General features: G+C 36.1%; 1 protein-coding gene across 9 annotated transcripts in view; it reads right to left on the reverse strand.

Moving 5' to 3' along the window:
• Positions 1-1,413: 1,413 nt before the first annotated feature.
• USP45 (ubiquitin specific peptidase 45) overlaps positions 1,414-22,969 on the reverse strand; it is a 58,745-nt gene continuing 37,189 nt past the window's right edge. For all 9 annotated transcript variants that reach the window (XM_026122094.2, XM_064508815.1, XM_064508819.1 and 6 more), the window contains exons 9-18: positions 17,041-17,128; positions 13,451-13,532; positions 12,330-12,421; positions 10,175-10,231; positions 8,669-8,812; positions 5,719-6,388; positions 4,880-4,977; positions 4,402-4,488; positions 3,795-3,948; positions 1,414-2,581 (exon numbers count right to left, since the gene is read on the reverse strand). In XM_026122094.2, the coding sequence (XP_025977879.1) occupies positions 2,451-2,581; positions 3,795-3,948; positions 4,402-4,488; positions 4,880-4,977; positions 5,719-6,388; positions 8,669-8,812; positions 10,175-10,231; positions 12,330-12,421; positions 13,451-13,532; positions 17,041-17,128 (1,603 nt within the window). In that variant the 3' untranslated portion in view covers positions 1,414-2,450. The remainder of the gene's footprint in view (positions 2,582-3,794; positions 3,949-4,401; positions 4,489-4,879; positions 4,978-5,718; positions 6,389-8,668; positions 8,813-10,174; positions 10,232-12,329; positions 12,422-13,450; positions 13,533-17,040; positions 17,129-22,969) is intronic.

Genomic DNA, 22,969 nt, shown 5'->3' on the forward strand with positions numbered 1-22,969 from the left:
TTCATACCTGTTTCTGACTCTGAACTTACTGGAGCTGCTGTTACCACTGTTTTTTATTTCAATGCAGGTAGCCTCATCCAGGAGTGGCAGTGATGATCATCTCAGATAAAGATATTAGCTTTTTTCCATGCCATTTTCCCCCAAACTTCTATAAAATATCATCATAGCAAGAAAATGTTCCTGGTTTGTTAATGAGAAAATCCTACCAATATCTTTCATGGCATCCTAATCAGTATGTCCGTTTTTCATGGGAAGAAAATTTAGGCAGCCTCAACAGTATGATAAACTCTGGTTAAAGAGAAGTGAAGACCACCTCAACAAAACTTTCCTGAAAACAGCATTAAAATACCCCCCACACACAGATTAAGAAAATCTTGTTCTGTTTCTCTCCTAGTCTTGCACTCGAGGGTGTAGTTACAGGTTAAAAAGTAGGAGGTTAATACAGATACACATTTAAGTAGTTTTAAACTCAGAAATCAGCAAAATCAGGAACTCCAGGGTGTCATCCAGTCTACCTGCCTGCTTTTAAGTGGATCTAAATACACCTCATCAGTGATCTATGAAGCTGATTGTGTCACAGAATTGAAACTTGGCCTGTATTTGCTGTAATTCTTGGCCAGGACTACTTTTGAGTTTTGGCCAGCTATGTACAAAGATGAGGGAGGTGTGTGTAGATGGTGGAAGGGTATGAGAAGAGGTAAAAAAAAAAAAAAAATAGTAAATATGTTAGTTAACTCCAAACTAAATATGATTTTTTCTTTTTTAGTGCAGGCTCTGGTTCACTGCATTTGTTTCTGCACTCACTTGTATGGTCTAACCATCCTCACTGCCTGCACAAGTAGGTACAAGTAGTGTAGCTATGGAGACTACCTCAGCAGTCTGATTGCTATCTCTAAGCAAATGTAACTACGGCAGATTTTGTTATTTTCTTATACTAAAAGACAAATGCAGGTGGGATGTAACTCTGAAATAGGACTAGAAAATTTAAGAGAGGTATAAGCAGGGTATGATAATATGTGGTAGAGATGATAAAAGGGACAGTAAGGTTTTTCACCATGAAGCAAAGTGTTTCTATAAATGGAAACAGTAAGCAGAAGTAAACACAGGTTTTTCTTTACCAAAGACTAATTTGGACAGGATGCATCTAAACTGTAACTTGTATTTAAGTAACTGCTTATTGAATGAACTATCACATAACTGCGTGAGGTTTTGGCCTTCAGATGTATGTATTACTATCTAGAACAGAAGTGAGGAATTATCAAAAGTAGTAAGAACTCAAACAGGGCAATCACAGTACACACAGGAGCTAGCATATAGGAACAAGCTGTGCTGTCCTCCACTGATGACAAAGGGAGGTCCAGACATGCATCAGAGGGCAAAAGTTATCATTTACTGTCCAACTCACACACACAGTGCAAAAATAATTTATAGTTTATTATTCTTGTGGGAAAAGTATTCAGGAACAGATAAACAAATTCATGTTTAGAACCAAAAGTAACAGAATTACCCAGTTATACTTGAAAACTCCACACATATTCATACACAAGCTTACTATATGCTGTACATGTGTCATAATATGAATTTGAAAATTTACTAAATATAGAAGTATTTGCAATTCTTCTATTGTAGTAGGTAAAATGACAATATATATTGATGGATTTATGGTGTGCATATATATTGTATGTGTGTATGTATGTATCTCTATATAGAGAGATATACATATATCCCAGATGATATATACATGCACACCACATTTATACTAAAACAGGAGTAAATTTCTATACTACTGTCAGTTGAAGACAGCTCAGAGGGCATTGGGTATCTGAGGATTCATTGTCATGTTGCAGAAGCTATATTTTCCCAATCTTTTCCCAACAATATATCAGGAGATTACACTGCAGGATTACCCCGAGACATCTGGTGTAACTCCATTCTGGAAGCACTGCTTTCCATTAGTTACATCTGGAAGCAATGTGCTTTGACATGTTTTTATTTGCAGAAATCTTAACAGCAGACACCCAACCCAGTGATGGGAAGGGTCTGGACTAAATCTCAAAGAAGATGAAATACTTTACTTTTACTGTACACCAGGAAATCCAGGCACTTAACACTATCAGTATTTTTATTCTTTACTGTTCTAGAACTATGGGCGAAAGCTTATCTTCATTAAAATCGAGAACAAACTTTCCACTGACTTCACTAGGATAGGACATCATCTCACATCCTAACTGTACTGTACTTTAATGAGTCCAGGAATTTTAAATGTTTGGCAAAGTGCATATTTTAAAAGAACCATTCGAATATTTGTAATAGCTTGACTGAACTTCAGAGTCAACATATGATAAATTCTCTACAAGATAAAGGCACAATATTTACAGGTACTGTTACCACTGCAGCATTTAAATAAGACAAAGTAAACACTACCATTTTTTAATTTTAACCAGTGAAAATTATAATATTCTTTCATAAAAAAGCAGATACGCTTGTGCATTTAATACTCGTGATTCTGGAACCACCTGAACATGAGCATCACTAACATATACCCACTGTCCTGCTGATGCTCCCACAGCTTCTTTTAAACCTGAAATGCAAAAACAAAGTCTGTCATACTTCTTGTCTTTCACTTTATCATCAAACAAAGACAATGGATATCTCAAAAATTGAGCACTTTTAACCACAAGGATATCTCATGGCTTAAGTGCAATTCAGTATTTATAGTTTGTTTGAAATTTACATGTCGAAGCATGCCCTACCAGAAACTGGTGAAAGATAACGCTTGTAAATTTACACTGCCATCACTTTTTTTCATATTTATTCAAAAAGCCAAAGACATTTCAAGTACAGCTTACTGAGTTTTAACATTAAGTTATGCTAGCACTCAGGACCAGTTTTGACATGGAAAAATCTTACTTCAGAAGCTGACCAGTACCAAATGAGGAACACAAGAAGGATTTAATCAGTTCTAATAATCATTCAAGGAAAACATAGGACTGAGGGAGACTTGTTTCAAAATATTGTACTTATGGAAGATAAGCTTCAAATGCAAAGTGATACTACACAGGATAGACCAAGTACGTGCTGGGTTCTTCCTCTTCCCATGCTTCCACACGAAGGGAAACAGTAAATACATTTACCTTATTCTGACAACTCAACAGTCTTGCCTCCACAAATCATTCACAAACAGATTCTCTCTTAAAATCTTATTTCATTCCACATATCCAAAACATACTAATAAGAAGAGGTGTGCTCTTTTCAAAACCACCAACAGAATCCCCATGACAAATTTTATGTCCTCCATGAAAAAGTGTCTTGCTCTTCACACTAAACCAGAGTATTCCAGAATTGTAAGCATTAAAAATTTTCCAACCCTAACATAATTACGATGGATAAGATGCTGAAAGAAGGAACTTTTAATTTAAATTGTTGTGGGTTCAGTTCTGGCACTAATATTTTCAAATACCAAATTTGCCAAAATAGTTACATTTTAGGGAACATAGCTATTCATCTGAGTGAATAATTTTGACTGGGAAAAAAGTGATTTCTTTCAATCAGTTTTCTGTTTAACTGAATCAAAATTCCATTATTCACTCAGCTCTAAGTGGAGTTAATACAGAAGTATATTATGTACTGAGCGTAACATAACAAACAGAATTGACTTGTGTGGCCGTACAAATAAATGAGACTATTCTGAGCTAAAATAATTACTTGCTATAAATCCAATTAAAACTAAGGAGTTCTAGCCAGTGGCTGATTTTGGTTTTACTCACAGAGAAAGGAGGTTCTGTTGTACATACCTAGAACATTTTTAGTGGTAGAAATATGCTCCAGTAGTTTCTTGGATGGTACCCTGACTTTGACATATGCTGCATAATGACCACCTCTCATTGACCCACTGTGCTCCACTATTCCATAAAGACTATATAACACTCTTGCACCATCTGCAACATTCTGCATTCCAAGAAACAGAAAATAAAAATGAATTATTTCATGATGGATTTTTATTACAGATATCTTAATTAGCTTTGAACAATATTATTTTAAAAGAAGCAAACAGACAGCTACAGCATTTCCACTGGTGAAATAAATCCACTGAAAATACTCAAGAGTCTGTAAACTGAATCTAGTTACCATGGAAGCAGCAATACTTGTCCTGAATGCTGTTAGACGCAGTAAAACAGCCAGGGTACCATAGCTTAACTGGTACTAGGTAACATCAGTCCATTCATATCAGTGAATTCAGTCAGTTAAGATTCTGATCTCAGTAAATTATTTTAAAGCATTCAATACACAATTTCTCTGGGAAAGAAAGGAATAATAGTAATAAAATAAATCCAGTTTAACTTGTGCTCAGGACAACAGTAACTGTTGAAGTACAATAAAAATAGATTTTAAAATGTGTACCTTGCAAGAAGCAGAACAAAATGGTGCCAAGTCTAAAACCAGTGGGAAATCCACATGCCTATTTACTTTCCGTAGACTCAAACCAGCCTTCAAAAGAAAAAAAAGTAAAGACAAGGTAAATATTTTTACTTGAAGCTTTTTAAAGCTAAGTGTATTACTATACTATTAAAATAAACCATAACCAAGAATAAGATTTGTTTCTTACTTAAACATTCTTCGTTATATTTTCAATATAGTACCTGCTACATGCAAACATAATGGAAGCCTAAGATGTTTCCATGGATATATTTGAAAGGCTAAATGCACATTCTGAAGGTATTAAGAGATTCAAAAAAACATAAGCATGTTTCAGAACAGAAATAAATGATGTCTCTACTGTTTCTCCATATATAAAGCAAATAGTTATGCACAATGACACTTAAGTAATAAATCGCGTGTCCACCAGTGTGGCAGAGGAATATACAAGATGGCCTTTTACCTGGTGGAATCTTTTCAGATGGAGAATAAGAATAGCAGGAACTGAAGAAATCAGCAGCTGTTTCCGAGCATTTGTATAAACACCTTCCATTTTCTTTTCTGTATTTAGGAATATCGAAATCACAATTTTTAAAGGTGAGAGCAGTCACACAGAATGAAAGCATTTTTTAAACATCTGACAGAATAGATCTATGTTGCAATGATTTTTAATTCACCTTCTATAATTACTGTACTTCAAAGAAGTCACCCAATTTATTTTATAAGTTTCTTTCTCATTTATTTAAATTGTTTTTCTTGTTCAATGAACACTAATCATCTGGACTACACAAATATAAAGGAAAACAATTCTTGTCACAAGAAGGTAATTCTGCCTCATCTCGATTCTTCCAAATCTTCAGAAGCTTTTTTCCCTTTCTTCTTTACGAGCGTAAATTTTTGCTTCCAACACATACATGCTTAGGGAAGTCCTGTAATTAAGTAAGTTGCTACAGCTGAATATTACAGCATTTATTTCAAAGCTACCAGGATTGTAAGGACCATGTAAGCAGCAGAAAAGATTAACGAATAATGAGCCTATCCAACTTAAAGTCATCTTTAAGTTATTTTTATTGTATAAAATAAAAGATGCAAAACAAATTCTATGTTACATTTATGATTTGTTGCCCTTGCAGGATAAAGTTTTAAGTAAAAGCAAGTTTTGCTTAGGGAGACATTTTCTGTTTAGCCACAAGGGGGAAGCCTGATGCTGGAGCAATGAAACAGCAGTCACTGTACAGGTTTTGAGAGGAGATTTTGTTTGTCAAGTTTGTCATCCTGTTTTGACGGATATTAGCACGTTACCTGTGGAGTTGGCTTTCTTCTGATACTTCTGTTTCCTTTCTGTGCAGCTCTCACATAAAAGCTTGTTGTTCCCCATTAATAGCTCTACAGAGGTAAACTGGTAAAGGCAGGACTGGACAGAACATTCTTTGGAGCTAGTTATGTAACTCTGAGAAAGCGTCTGAAAAGCATTTTGAGGGTTTGGGGATAAAGCGGATTTTTCCACTGAGAACACAGAATTATTTGATAAACTTAATGCTGGGTCACCATGGCTAGGCTTTTCATCTTCATTTATAGTACTGCAGAAGCTGAGTTTGGATATGGCACAGGAAATCATCTCATCATTACTGTCGCTTTGTTTGTTGTGTGGCATTTTAACATTTCTGTGGTTAACGTGCAAACCAGACACGTTGCTGGATGAGCTAAAAACTGTTTGCTTAGAAGCACTTTCACTTTCTGAGGCTTCACTGTCAGCATCAAAGCTGCTTTCAGAACGACTGGCTTCCTTCTCACTGCCGTCGGTCTGACTCCCATTTACAGCAGATTCAGCAACCGTGTCTTTGGAGTACAAAATGCCAGAGCTGCCTTCTGACTCCAGCTTTCTGGTTTTTTCCTGCATGATAACAGGACTTCTTTCTTCTTCATTAGAGGAAGTTTTTCTGGAAAGCCTTCTCTCCTGGTTCAATTGATTCTGTAAGTTATGGCATTATTATTTTGTTAATATAGGGGAGAAACAGGAAAAATATTTGCGATCTATCACAACTTTTGAAACATGGCAAATTCAAAGCAAATTGAGCCTAATTTTTTATCTTCTCCTTCTCACACATGTTTAAGCAAGTTGATCTCTTTAAGATCTTTTTAAGCCAATTTAGGATTAGAAACTATATACCGGTCAGCTAAGAGCATTATACTTATTGTGAGATCAATACTTCCCACAGCTAATTACACTCTCTCTGTGACAGCTGTGGATGGCACATTCAAAGTAGTACTCATGTAATCTGGCTTAGCCATCTAAAAATACTCAAATTTAAGCTAATCACCACTGCCTCCCTTTAGAGGCCTGAGCTGATGAAAATTAGCACCTCCAAAAGAAATTTCATCTCACGCACCTAGGCACTCATCTTCGAAGTAAATAAACTGTCCCTGGCAATATGGTTACTAATTTGTAAATTTTACGTTGTCTGAAGTTTTGTTTGTTTTTTTTTTTTAAATCAAGACAGACTGCAAGAAGAAAAAAATTCTGTTGCCACAGAAGAATACTACAGTAGGTTAAAAAATACTTAAAGCTGCCCTAATTTTAAGTGATTTATATGAGTTTATGACTCTTATCTTCCCCTCGCCCCCCCCCCTTTTTTTTGTTCAGCTTGGGCCAAAAAATGAACAACTTTTTTCCTCCATTGTTTTTCCCTTTATTTGAGTTTAATCAAAATTCCAATGATGCCAGTGGGAATGTTTCTATTAACCTCAACAGCATGAGTATTAGGCCCTTTTTCCTTCTATTATGATCAGTGTCTACACTGTTTTTCTTTTGTTTCTGCTATGTGTCCTTTTTCTACTTCTGTCTCATTATTTTCTCATCAGTTCCTCATACTGTTCTTCTACTATTTTTTCTTCACAGTTATTTAATGTGTTAGAACTTGATTCAGAAAAGTATTTATGGTCCCCAACAGGACACAGACCTTCCAGAAGGACCAGCTCAGATACTAGGCACAAGAATCTAAAATTGCCATCAGGTTTATTTATGTATTTTACAATGAAACAACACCCCCACACACACACCCCCACACATATATTTATAAACAAAAAAAAAAAGTCTTGAAAGCTGTAAGAGTTAACAAGGCTCCTGTTCGGCATAACTCATAGCCTAGGTACATTCCTAAATGGGAGTTGGAATTCTCTCCAAGTGTCAGCAGCCCTGCACTTGCATCTCCCATTTTTTGGAACTACTTTAAAGATATCTTTTTAAACAGAAAAAAAGAAAAAGTGATGCACAGTACTAGTTATAGTACATCAGTGCCTTCACACAACAGACTAAACAGACTAATTTTCACAGGTTGCTTCCACAGCACAGAAACTGAGTCCACAGAAATCCCCTCCTGCAGACCTGATCATGTGCCTGAGTTGCAGCAAGGGTGAAATTTTAGACATGGCTTTGTGTTTAGGATTTCCTGCTGACTATCTTTAGGAAGTTTCTCATTTAGTAGAGGTTTCTGAATTGTCTTTGTTACCTATCTGTATATGTGTGTTACAGTTAAATCTTGAAGTTTTGGATCCCACTCTAGGTCACAGGTACCTAAATAATAGACACTTAACTACAGGCACTTAACTTGCAGGCATTTAAGATCTTTCTTTGGTTATTCTGTTCCTTAAATATACACCACAGGCCTCAATTCAGGAACATACTCAGTTTTAAACTTAAAGCAAGAACTTAAGTCCAACTGAAGTCAATGTGACAGACACATTCTTAAATGTTTTCCTAAACAAGGAAATAACTTAACATAGGCCTTCATAATTTAAGGCCTTAAACTTACAAGAAAGTGAACAATTTAGCAAAGAATAATTTAAAAAGAGAAAAAAGAATCATTAACAAGCCAAAACACTATTTTCTATTTTTATTTATATATATATATATTTTATATATATATATATATATATTATATATATATATATATTTTTAACAGGTATAGAAGAGAGAGGAACTTTGAACTACTGTTAGAGCTCAGAGGTATTATGCAAACAGTTGTATAAAAGAACTCTTAATATTGTGAAGTTCTCCATTTCAGGAGAAAAGCTTAGCAACCAGCGTTTAGATACTCTGAATCTGTAAAACTACCAGCTGGATACCCCCCATTTTCACAAGCAAACTTATGAACAGATGAGCTGAAGTCACAGAATATCAACAAACACTAACTGAATTCAACAAAATTCAGAATAAACTTACGGCTGGCTAGTGAGGGTATTAAATTCTTACCTTATCTTTTGTTAAAGGGTGTTTCTTGACAATTTTTGGTTGATTATTCAGTGTAGTGATAGAAGAACAGTTATACTGACCAAGATCTGCTTCTTGTACACTTTTACCTTTACTCGTCCTTCCCAAAGGCACAGGTTTTGCAACCTACAAAATTAGACAGTATGATTTAGGAAATTAAGTATACAAATTTTTTATTCCTTTGCAAGCCACAAAAAAAAGGAATGTAGGTTTTTTTTCTTTAATTTAGAAAATATTGACCTACATAAATCTAATTAGCTAGCCCCTGACTTGTGATACAAGACTGCTTTTAATTTTACATATCATAAACATACTGTCAAAATCTTTGAAGGATCCACTGAGAGCCACAAGAAACTGGAGTAATACAAAGTTTCTGTACAGAAAATATACCTAATAATCTATTCTAGCATCACATAAGCATATATGTAGCTATATGAGATGCTGGTTTACCAAAGGGGACACAGCTCCCCATGAGTCAGTTCTGGTGCAGCCTACCACCTTGTGACATGATGAAGGAGCCGCTGCACATCCCCTATCATGTTAATGGCAGCAGCATATCTAGACTATAAAGCAAAGAGAAATGACCACAAAGACAAACACATGTTGGAATAAGTGCAATGATAGTTAAGAGCCAGCAGGCATCTCTCTCAAACAAAACCCATGAGTTCCCATGCTACCCTTGCGAGTCAGGAAGCACAGCGATCAAAATATTCAAAATGTGCTTAAAGATTTAATTCCCACAGCTACCTACTCCATGCAGCAACAAAGATGAAAAACTTCCTACGAACAAAACTGGTGTTTGGAGACTAGTACATTTTATACAGGATACATTAAATATGCTTCCTTAACTGTATGTGAATTTACCTCAGGTGGGGTAAGGACCACCCCCACCCCACTCCCAAATTAAACCCCCAAACCCCACGGGAACAGAGCATACACCTTAAAAGGAATACAGTTCCTCTGCAGCTAATGGAGACATTCTGTGAACTATTTATGCTGAAAACACCAAATATTCAAATGCTATCCATTTTTACACCACATCATCCCTTAGGTACACTTCAGTCTAGAAAATCTAACAGCTTTTAAAACTTTACAGCTCATTTCTCCAGAAGCAAACCAGTAGGCTAGAATCTAACATTCTGAAGGACCTTTAAAAAAAACTTTATAATCATTCTATTCACATATGTACACACTAAAAATACTGTTAAATTAAATTAATCTCAGAACTACATATACTATAATTAACTTTTAACTATTTGACATTTAGTCAAATTCAGAAATATATGCACTTGCTACATTGTATGTCTGTATATATGAACATCATATAAAGAACAGACAATATGACTACATATATTTAGGGACAAGCATACATTTTTAGGCTCAAAATCAAAACTGTGTATATACCCACAGAAACACACATTTTCATAATGTTATATAAAAACAGTCCACTAGAAACTTTAGTCATTTATTAGGTATTCTCTTTCTTACCCTTTCCTCTATTATAGGAAGTGAAAGATCAATGAAAGGTTCTTTTACTGTTGAAATCTTGGGAGGAAAAAAAAGAAAAAAATTATATTAAATACATAAAACTACATATGGGATTAGTATGTAGCTCCCTTTTTTTATTATCATCATCAAAGACCATACAACAAACTAATTAGTTACAAGATGTATCAGATTACAATGAAGAACTTCCCAGAAACATTTTTTCTATTTTTAATTTTAAGGTAGCTCTGGTTCTCTTATTTCAGTAGTTAGGGGAGAACATTGCACCAAAGATTTCAGCAGACAGAAGTAGTGGGCCAGGCCATTCATCTAGGCAGAGTCAAACTGGACCTAGAAGCACTGGTACAGAGTTTCTCTGAGCTCCAGGCTCATTTTGGAAGTCATGTGGGGCTTGCAGATGGGTCAGAACTTTTTGGACAGCAGAAGCGGCAAATCCAGTGGAATTATGTAGAAAAATAATTTTTAAAGTTTCCTGATCCTGGACATTTCTGTGCAGGGTTTGACCTTGTGCAATGGTAAGTAATAAGATTGGTTAATGGCAGTTAGATGACAGTTCTAACCTCATACTTCCCAGGAAAGATTAAGTCAGGCTTATTGATTATAGCCAAAAGTTTTATTAGAAATTTTCATGCCATAACAATTTTGAAAAGAAATATATTTTTTTTTTTTTTTTTTTTTACTACAGCTTTATTTTGTGTTCTACAAAGCATATAAAATCTATGTTGAAACTAGAAAGATTAGGTAAATCATACCTAAAGACATTCTCTCACAGCACTTTCCATCTGCCTTTACGGCTAGAATATCCTGTTCAAGCCTGTTTCTTAAACTCTCTCCCCTGCCATTGTGAAATTCCTTCCAAAACTGACTTATCCTACCTCTGAAAAGATTGTGAAAAACAAGGCTTAAAAAAAAATCATGTTGTGCACATAACTTATTGAACACAGTCATGCTATCAATTACTGTCATTGCTGCTCTTCTCTTATATTTAGGACCCTATCTTCCACCTGTGATATTTGATTTGGACTGTAGGCTCCTCTTAGCAAAAAGCTTATGTTTACTTGTTGTGCGAGCAACCTTGCATGGTTTAGGTTCTAGTAAAACAATAAATTAGATTAAAACTATCGTAACTATGTTGACTCACTGATCAGCAATGCTCAAACCAGGGTTCTTCTAGAGCGTGAGTCTGCATGAACAAACACTAGCCAAAAATATCTTTGCCAATGCAGGCAAAGGAAGCTGAATGATAAACTTGTCCTAATACAGCTACTGCTAGCAAAGTCCTGAGTCCTGTGCATGGAAAATAGGAATCAAGCAAAAACAAATGAGATGCACATAGTACATACAATCTCTATTTTGGATATAGTTGAAGTTCTTCATTGATACAACTAGCACATTGAAATATAATCTGCACACCACACACAGGAAAGTTTACCTGGCACTGCAGAACTGTGCTTAATTATTCAGACTGATTGGTTTACTTAATCTCTATAATATGAAATATAATGTTTTAAACCAAACAGAAATGTAACATTCAATTAAAAAGAATCATGCAAATAAGCTTTTTCTCTTGCAAAGTTAAAGACGATTATGAGGATCATGGAAAGCATTTATGATGAAACAGCAGTGATATTAATTATGAAAGGAATATGTTGTTCATTAGAGATATTAAGTTTAATTCTCAAAAGTACTTCAAGAAAAAAAAAGTGGTTTTAGCATTTCCCCACTCCTACTAATTCAAAGCAAGTATTTCCCAAGTTTTAGGTATACCCAGAAGAACAGGCAGGAGGATTTATGTTTTAATATAGGTGTTTAAAAAACATAAAATAAAATTGGGGGGTAGCATGGACAATTATAGAATTTAGAACCTCCAGCCTTAAATTAGTTAGATGTAAAATCAAACCCAATATTTGAATTCTTTTTAAATTCACATGACCCCTCTTCCAAGGTTTGCGGAGGATAATGCTTAAAAAAGGAATAAGTCATTTTAAATGAGAAACTTTCAATAAAGTATTTTTTTAAAAACAAACAAACAAGCAAGCAAGTATAAAATCAGCAATACAATTTTATACTTTCAAGACAACATAATCAAACCGGTATGTGATCTATTCCACATCAAACCAAATTCCAAAATACCTACATTTTCACATTCCTCACACATGACAGTGCTAGTCAATTCACCAACAAAGATCCTATCTATGAAGTTCATCTTCACACCCTCTCTTCCATATGCTGAAAAAACATTGCCTTTTTTTAAATGTGAAAAAACAGATCCAATGCCACACTATAAGTACAAAATTCTTTCTAAGAGTTATTGTAAAAGTACAACATTTAAGCATATTCAAAACTTTTTCAATACAATTCAATGACTAATACATCATATATTGTTATCTTAACATTTAATAATATTTTAGTTATTCAGTGACACAATTTCCTTTTATCCTTCCCTTCCCCATCTACTGTAAAGAGAATAATGTATCTCTCAAGAAGAGGCGTTTTAAATATATTCTGCATTAAAAAAACCCCAATATTTTGAGTTATCAGTCTTACAACATTTTATTGCCTTGAAGTGGACACTAAGATGGCAGACTGGCTGTCCTATTTTCTAAATGGTTTTTGAAATTATAAAACCCAAAAGAATGAGCCAAAAGCTTGTTCTAATGTGTCCCTATGCATTAACTCTTGTAGATGTGAGAAAGGGCACTTTTGGAACAGTTTAAACTGTATTGAGATTTTAATTAAAACAAAATGCCCAAATTAGAACTGTTTTATACACACAAAAGAAAAAAACTTGAAATTTAATTAAAGACTCTTGTTTTGAAAAACAGGCCTTATTATCAAAACGCTTCATATCTTGGCTTTGCAGTCATATTTGGAACTCTCATGGTATCAGTGAACTAACAAAAATTCAGTTTTGTTTATTGAAAGTGGCCTCTCTGAGTGATACAACAACTGTAGCTATATAACAAATCTGAAGATGCAGCAGAATATTTCAGAAAACAAAATTAAACTCTACATATCATTACAAGATGCATTATTAATACAGTGGAAGCTTTTACTCTGGATACCAAAGATGCAAGTCAATACCTATTATGAGTTCTATACTTTAGATAAGCACTAGATGGCGCTACAATAATACATAATAAAAGTCCTGTAAAGCTGTCTACGGTACTTTAGGATTGCTGTTTGCAACAGTTTTGAAGAAAATACTATCTGAAAACTTGTGCATTTTTAAAAGTGATTCAATAAAGAGTTACATACCTTTGACTTTTCTTCTAGTTTCTTCATCTGCTGTCTTAGTAGTTGGATTATTAAATGCTTTTAAGATACCAGTTTGTATACGCTACAATAAAAGCCACAAGCATTTAGTAAGTACTTCAAGGAGGAAATAAACATTCTAAAAACTATTAATATACGATTAGATTTTCTACACTCTTATTTCCATAGAGAAGCATAGTTTAATATTTTAAAACTACTGTTTTTACTCGTTAACACTGTCAAAGCTACAGGAGTTGCTTCAGTAAACAGCCATCCAAAAATTTCCTCCCCATAAAAAGGAAGCACTTGCAGATCACTGGAGAGGTTATCTAGAAACTACAAGATTTTCAGTGAGCTTATCACTTCTTCCACTGCTAGAAAAGAAATGTACAGACAGAAAAATGGGATGTAACCGACTGACTGGGATTACAAAATGTTTGAAAGCAGTTAAATATCTTCTAATAGCCAGACTTCAATGATCATATTTACTTTTATTACTTTTATTTATTTTCTAACACTGCACACTTCTAAGTTATATTAGGATACCTTAGGAGAGAGACAAAACTTTTTATGAACCCATATAAACATTTACTCAAAATCCTAAAAAAATATATTTTGAAAGAATTACAAAGAAACAAATTCATACACATATGCTGCAGTTGCTGAACAGCAGGGCTTTCCACCCTATGTCTTAGTTGCACCTGTTATAATGAGATACTCTATTACCCAGATGCACACGCTGGTAACAGAATTGCATACACTGCTACAAAATATACCTCAGCCCATTTTCCGATAAACTAGGAGGACTGAAGCAGAATGCTGTACCAGACACACTGCAGCATGCATGAGCTGTGTTCTCCTTTTTCCTGGTAAAAGTACTTGCTCTCTAATTCACAGACTCTAATAACACCTACCCATCTCTCCCATGTAGGTACGCAAACGAAATTTACTGTTAAGTATGATACTGAAGTGACAATTAGAGCAATGCACCATTCTAGAAACAGTGTGATCCCAAACCTTCTTTAGATAGCTCACAACCTGTGTGCTAATAAAAAAAAATAACAATTTTTATTTTCAGACAGCAAGGTACACTTTCAAAACATTAACAAAACAAGACTGCTTTGGAGGTTTGGTTTCTAGTTCAGCCACCCATCAGACGAAGTCATGCTCCTACCTTACGAGTATGTGACCTGGCTTGTGAATTAACTCCTGCTGCCCCGAGCTCAGCTTTGTTCATCTTAAAGCCAACAATATACTAAACGGACTAATCAATAGGTAATTCACCCAGTTGAACACCATAAATGGGTATAGGGCCATAAGCAAGCCGTTTGTTGGGATTAGTGCGTTGAACCATTTATTTAGGTCAAAGAAAGACATAGTCTTTGAATGGCCAGGGTGCCGCTAACGATGGCAGCAGACATTAATCAATTAGCAGCAGGGTTCAGCTACTTTGGGCCCTGGTGTGAAACAATCTCCAGCCCACATTTCTGGAAACGGCAGACAGTGTGTAATTTTGATTGTAGTATTGACAACTTTTTATCTTAAAAATCCACTTGTGTGTGTGCACACTTTTTTTTTTTTTAATGGAGATATCAAAAAGGTCAACGCTGGTTTCAGAAAGCTGTTTTGTAAGGTGCAAGTACACAGGTAAGGGGCATGGTGGAATGTGATTTTTGTTAGTTCTATAACATCTTGTAATTAATGCAATGGTCTGTGAATTTCTTTGGTCGAAACTCTTTTTTTTTTTTTTTTTTTTTTTTAATCCAGGTAGGGATCCTGAAACGGCCACTCTGTTGTTCAGCTGAACAGCAGATCCCTCGCAGGTACATGCTAAAGCAGCTGGTTGCAACTTTAGCAGCGCTGCTACCTAAACTTTATGCGCTCAAAAGCGAGCACATTTAAAAGCGGCGTGAAAGCGAAAGGTTAGTGACTGTAATCATTTCTAAAGGATTCTGGTGGCAGACATATTGCTGTAGGCTTTCCTCAATCAGAGCCCACATGGTAGAGGCACCGCGCAACAATAGCGCGATTAACAGCTGCGGGCTTCCCAGGCCACACAATGCCCGCGCCGCCTGCATCCGCCTGGCATGACTGTCACTGCTCACCACGCTGAATACATCACGCATCTGACATTCGCCGTTTGTCACACCATCCACAGACCCGAAAACCAGGATTAAAAAAAAAAAAAAAGAACAAGACAGAGAGCTTTTACTAGTAATGTCCCTTGCTGAGCAGCCCGAGGTGATAAAGTCACTGTTTGTAGTAATGCACCATTATGGCAAAACAGGGGTATAATTGCAGGAAAGGGTGGGATCAACCTTTACTTGCCCAATGCTGCGGGTTGCAGAAACACTCTACTGCCTAAAATAGAATTTTAAATTCTCAGCATAGTCCATTACTCTTTTGCGGTAGTTACAGCAGCTATCACTTCTCGCTAATAAAACTACATGAAAGACAAAACATAGGTTATCATAATGACAGTACATTCACTGATGAAACAGGAGATTGATTTGGGGGGGAAAGAGAGCAATCAATCGCTGGGGAAGAAGTGTATTTGTTGTAATAATTCTGCTTTTGGTGTGCCCTCAATTGTGAGGCAAATATACTTTCCACCTCTTCTTATATGAAAAATCTATGAAGAACAAAATAAGCTTTCCCTCTACTGCAAAAGCATGACAATTTTTTTTGTTAAATGAAAAGAGAAAGCAGCAGCAGTCAGCTGCTTCTGTTACGTGCCCAGTTCAACATGTAATTTTATAAGCATGACAACGTCAAGACTCAGCCAGTTCTTTCTGTAGTTCAGTTCTATTCATGAATCAGTATATTGCTGCCAATATATTAATATTCTGGTAGGATAAGATTTACTCTAGTGTCAGGAACTGGGCTCAGGTACAGCTTTATGTCTTATCTCCATGATAATTCAGCTTAGGTTCATTACAGTCATTATATTACCAAACGTGACAAGAAAGGAAGCATACTGGTCAGTAAGTAAGTCAGTTTAAGCACCTCCTTTTGACTAGTCTTGGAAAAGGCTATTTACCAAAACGTCATCTGAAAAGAGGATTCAAAGACAAGCAGATGAAAACTAACAAATCAGATTAGTTAAAAGAGGTAAAACATGCAAAAACACTCTCTTGTATTAAACAATACAGGAGGCAGAAATAGCAAAGGAAAAAGAAATACAAAAAGAAACACAGGCACATTTTTGATATGATATAACTTGTTATTTACTAAGCATAGTTAGATGTAGATTTTAAATAATGGCAAGCAGTGTCTTATTTATAAAACAAGTAGTTTTTCTTTTTTAATAAAGCTAAAAAGTTCAGATTCGTAAAGTTATCAGTGATGTATTTATCATATTCTTTCTGCTTTGGATTGAAACTTTCATTCCAATCAGCAATATTAACATATCAACATGAACATAATTAAATCATCTATATACAAAGTCAGCATTTTTCTCAAGATAATGAGAAAAGCCACTCTTACTCCATTAAGTGTATCTTTAAAACATTAGGAACATGACCACATTGAAATAATGACTCCTAGTTTATGATATGCAGTAAGTTCTTCAAAAATACACAGAAAGATGTTACCTTTGTTTCTTCAATCCTCATTGCATCCAGCAAATAGTGCAGAAGCTCCTGGCTGTCCTGTTGCTGGAACCCCTTAAATCGAGGGGCCCTACAGAAGAAGTAGAAGGAATTTTAAATTTACTTTGGGGGTGCTCAGTGAGACAACATCCATGTTAGACTCCTCCTGGATGTCAGGGGTGCAAATAGGTGCAATCCCTGAATGGCATAATGAGGCTGTAGGAAGCTCCTGATATGGTTGCATTTACACCACAAGGTCTGCACTTGAATCTGGGTAGCATTTTGACCCCACTGGGAATGGTTTGACTAAAATACAGCTTTGTGTAGTTGCAGCCATGCTAGCAGCACTGCTGTCAGAGTACACCAGTACTTCTGTATCAGCAAATGGTCCCAGTATAGACATATCCCAGGGTCATAGAGAAGAGCAAAGAACGTTTTCAAAGTGCTTAAACTCTCCTACTACCTCACCACCCTTTCTACCACTAGGAAAAGAAATTTCAAATGTGCATAAACAGTCTGTATATAGTAAAACTGAAACAGCACTATCACCTGTATTGGAAAAAGAGTCTCTTCACATGGAAGGCACGTCAGCAGCTGCGCATCAAACAAACAAACTTCAGCTCAGAATCCAAATACGAACTTCTTAACTTCTGAAACTAAAGTATATACAACCAGCTCTTCAGAATGGCTTCATATTCAATCAGTCTATTGAGCTGTAGCTTACTGAACTGAATGAATACTCAGTGAGTAAGATGGTAAATATGCTAAAAAACATTAGCGTCACACACAACAAGGATTTCAAATGCTATTAAGAAAAGTCTGAAAAAATTGTATGTAATTTATGCGGCATTCCATTAGCCTTTCATTTATGCTAAATTTCTTCAATTAATATCATAAATATCCTAAACACAGGTTTTGCATTCTGGAGAATATTTCTAATGAGAAGAGTCAGGTGTTTGGGGCTTTTTTTGTAGAGTTAGTCTTATATTATCAGATAAGAGTATCAACTGCTTCATATAAGTTTTAAAAGGACCTTTTAGTATCATGAATTACCAATTCACACCATATCCACATCCAAACTTTTGTTCCCCAGTCTAACAAACCGCAATACCTCAGTTCATTTCTGCAATACTTCAGTTCATTTCTGAAATTCATATTAAAATATATGGGTCTAGTAGAAGCAAACAGAATGCAGCTTTGTATCTATAATTCATAAAAAGCCTGGAACTGCTGAGACAATCTCTTCAAAGATTTTTTGTTTGAGACAACACATTTGAATACAGATTCTAAGAATGACCATGTCTGGAAAACCAGGTAATAAATTGATTCACATAACATCTGGGTTTTTTTTTCTTCAAAGCTGCCTAAGAAAGTTGTATGCCCAACTGGTTTTGGGAAAACCAAACCAAAAAGCAACAAAAACAAAAGCCAACCAACCAAAAACCAACCAACCAACCAAAACCCCCAAGCCCCTCAGAGGACAGGGTCAGGTTCAAACGTCAACAGTCTTCCGCACTAATTCAAAGAAACTCTCTGCACTCTCCCATCATAACAACAAAGTTTACCAAGTATTTTGCTCCCACTGCAAATCAAATACCAACGCATTACAAATTTTAGCTTTTCTGCAGTTTCTGAGTGCATCAAAAATGTTATCTGCACAAGCTATTGCAGATCCTAAAGAATCCATACTGTCACTGTGATTTAATCTTGCTATGTTTCCTACCATGCTAAGTCTATTTTACTAATTTGAATAGCCAGCATTAAAAACTAAATCCCAATACAGTGCTCTTTCCTCATGCTAATCATGTTTAAAAGATAGGGGATAGTGGGGTCCATCCCATCAGCACTTTATAACCCTCAGTAAAATGTTTCAGAGCCTAATTTCCCTGCTGCACCTGTGAGCCCAGATGGCACATCAGCCAGCACCAAGCCCACCAGAATCGAAGTCCACCATGCCCGCAGGGCAGCCCCCATGGGGATTTCCCTGGCTATCCCCAAAACGGCAGAGAGGCGCAAGTAGCACCTTGGGCGGGGCATGTCAAGTGGCCAGCAGGAGAAAGCTATGAGGTTCCTGCACTCTGACTGCCCTGAGATTTTGTCTGTGAGGTGGGTGATGAGCACTTACTGTAGAACTGCATGCTTCAGCCCTCTTTCTTACAATTAAGTTGAATGAAGTAGTTTTTCTGAGATCTGCACCAGTGAAAAATGCAATTAGAGCTGCCACTGGAAAAGATAATGCTTTTGTATAAATGCAAATATCACTGTCTTTTGGATGTGTGATATTAAATGACTGTCTGTTATTCCTAGATTACATGCCCACCTTCTAGAATTGTATCCATGTACTACTAGGGTTAAACAATGACCCAAATTGCCAAAGACTGCAACAGCATTAAAACAAACAAACAAACAAAACCAAAACAGCCTACTTCCACCAAACTTCTCATCTCTAGAAATTAGAAGTCTCAAAGCAAAGGATCTACGCGCCTTGGAAAATATGCATCTGGTGTTGCCCTTATCCTCTCATGCTACTTTGTCCTTCGAGCTGCCCTCCTTTATGGTGTCTGGCAACAGCACCAGAAGAGGCAAGCCAGCTTGTGAATCAACCCAAGGACACAGAAGGAACTCTGGCAGTTGATGATTTTTTGCTTTTACACTTTACTAGACAGGACAAACGAAAACTGAAGACTCCACAGCAAATAAAATTCTTGTAAAAAGAACATCAGCAGCTCCTTCAGACTGGACTACCATTCTCCACCAATGATGTTACAGTCAACTGCACAGGGTTAATACTGCCTCTGCTTATAAAACAAGCATTCAGTAGTGTAAATCACTCACTCAAAAACTGCAGATTCCCTTGTACTAGCCACAACATCTAAAATACGCTCTAAATATTGTATTTTGCAGGCATAGATTATACACAAATTATAAAATACACTTACAAATATGTGGCTAGATCTTTAGGGTATTATTCTATGTTACTAGGATAACCACAGTTAGAAGGCTTCTCATAAATAATTTCGATCTCCAGGTTCTTGCATGCCCAAATGAGACTGTGTGTAGATGTTCATTCTTAACGTACTTTTATTTCACACTGAGTAAAACTTACTGACCAAACCACATGTATCTTTCCAAATTACTCTGTAGATCTTAATTAAAACCTTGGACCAATTCAGCTCAAATGAGATTCAAAGGTTTTTTATTTTTCCACTACTGCCACCAAATGGCAGCTGAGACTCTCCCTGCTCACTGATAAAAGCCCATGCAGGCTGAGCCATGTGCACCTCTTCCAAAACCTAGCACAGGAGACAACTGGCTGAGCACAGCTCAAATAGGGATTTTATCAAACTGGCAGAGTGGCCAGAAAAACCAACCACTTCTTCAGTCACTCAATTTTATTTAATGCACATTGAGCCAGTTTTCATTTTCAGTCTCAGACTGTACTCGCTGACTTATCAGTGCATCAAGCTGTAAACATCTGTCAGTGTTTTCTCAATGTGCAGTAATCCTACTTGCCCAACCAAGCTCTTTCCCTGCTCTAGGATTCTTGAAGATGAAGTTTCTTTCCTACTCTTACACTAAAGCTAGTCAAGTTTGCTTCAGAAACTTTTGCTCATGGATATGAGATATTAAAGGCTGCCATAAGAGAATGCATCGGACATACAATGTGCATAAAATGATGAAACTTAAAAGTTGGGCAAGATATCAAGACTCCAAGCTTGCATCACTCCAGTAGCCCTGGGTTACATGCAGTATACAAGGGTCTAAGCTTTGAACTGCTCTCTGGAGGCGCTTTAGTGAGTAACTGGAGAAGGATCTAAGGTGACAAGGCATCTAAGGTCAGTGCCTAAAAGTGAAATAAATCTGGACTTACATATGCAAAGCAACGCATTCACATTTACAAAAATGGCACAATACACATGAAACAAATATGAAACGTGAAAAGATTTCATTTTGTATCTACTTTTTGATGCAAAGTTGGCAACATCTATAGTTAACAAAGGTACTAATAACGCTGCTTTATTCTGAGGTTGACTACAACATCCAAAATTAGCAAAGCAAGTAACAATTTTTTAGCATTCTTTTTGAACCAAATCTTTTTGCATGTGCAGGTCAACCTAAAAACTTTTGTTCAGATTAAAAAACAACAAATTAAATCTTGAAATGTTCCTCCTAAGAAATGAAATATTCTCATTTCATACTATTAAAATGTCATGTTTTGCTTCTATTAAACTCAAATATTTTGTTTCCAGTCAAACTGATTATAATAACCAGATGCATTTTGAAAAGCACTCAGATACAATAAAACACGCAATTTCTGTTTAAAAATTAAGTAGCGTATTACCTGCATGCATGTGTTTATAGGAACATTCATGCACCTTTTCAATTTGCTAAAACAGTTTTCTCATCATTTCTTCAAATGAACAGCCAGGAAATTGAAAGAGTTATTATTAGCTTACCCACGTGCAGAAATCAGTTCAATTCTGAGAAAACTAGTTAGCCACAGCATTATTTTTTTTTATTTATGGGGAATTTCTTGTTTTCCTGAGAAACCAAGCAATGCTGGGCATATTCAACATATAGCCTCTAATATATGCACCATATAGTACGCAAACAAAATCCTTGCATTTACACAACACTGGATTCTTGTGCTATTAGTATCCTATTAGGAATTTTCTTTGCTACAGAAGCCAGGTCACAGGATTGCAAGAGACAACATAGTATAAGGGAAGAAAAATGACAACTTACTTAACAAAGAAACAATCAAATATCTCATCGGTGTTACAGGAGTTTCTCTTCATTATAGGTGCACTTCAGAGATAATTTTCAATGCATTTCAGAGAAAAGCCCCCCACATACCTTTTATTACTGTTTATGGTTTGCAGTGTAACCTCCCACTGAAGAAAAATATATATTACTCACTTCAGATTAAAGTTAATTTACTAGACTGCATTTCAGGGAAAAATACTTTACCTGTATGTTTTACACACCAATTTCATTGGCTTTAGTGAAAAGGAGGGGGAAAAAAATGAAACCCAACTACAGCAGTTTTCAGGAGCAGCACTAGTTTCTTTTAATATCTCATAAGCCCACAGTACACCTAAGAGGACAAGATGATTTAGACTTCTCTGTGCTTGCACTAAATCCTCATCCAACATTACAGAAACCAACTGAAATTGCTTATTGCCACATGCTTGAACTTTAACAGAAATGACGACGATGGGAACATAACAGTTACCACTTTAAAGCGGAAGTGGCAGGGAAAAGTGACTTGCAAAGATGCTATGTAAGGTCTGAGCGGTTTGTTCTGACTGACAAATGATTAACGCTGTTTAATATCTGGATAATTGGTCATTCATGTCTGTGGCATGCTATTTAATGCTGTACATAATTCTAAATAGCTGATGTTCCATGGAAAAACATTTCAGAACAGTGCATTTGTTTTCTGGGGGAAGCCACAAAAGGAGAAGACAAAAAGAAAAGGAAGGAGGGAGGGAAATGTATACTACACAATTTATTGGACACTTCCTACACTTATAAACCAGTATTTGGCGGGGAGGGCGAAGGAATTAATCCATGCTGATACATAGGAATCTGACAACTAAAAGATGTGCACTCTTGTCTCCTTGAAAATATGCTTCAAGCAAGATCCTTGGCAAAAGTGGGGGACTTTAAGATGGTTGGTTGAGTTGACCGCTCACAGATGTGCTGACATATGGAAGCCAGTGCCAATGCGATACAACCTGTTGTACAGTGTCAGCAGTATAATGACAGAACAGGTTGAACTCTTGCTAATGGCCATAAGTGGTGAAGGACAACTGTGACAGCTAAATACATAACCTATCCTCTCACTACTCATCTGGAGACAAGTTGGAATTCCTTAACTATCAGTTAAAGAAACATTTTTTATGACGATCCCCTCCTACAGTGTTTT

The sequence above is a fragment of the Dromaius novaehollandiae genome, chromosome 3, assembly GCF_036370855.1.
Source record: "Dromaius novaehollandiae isolate bDroNov1 chromosome 3, bDroNov1.hap1, whole genome shotgun sequence".
NCBI classification, from domain to species: domain Eukaryota; kingdom Metazoa; phylum Chordata; class Aves; order Casuariiformes; family Dromaiidae; genus Dromaius; species Dromaius novaehollandiae.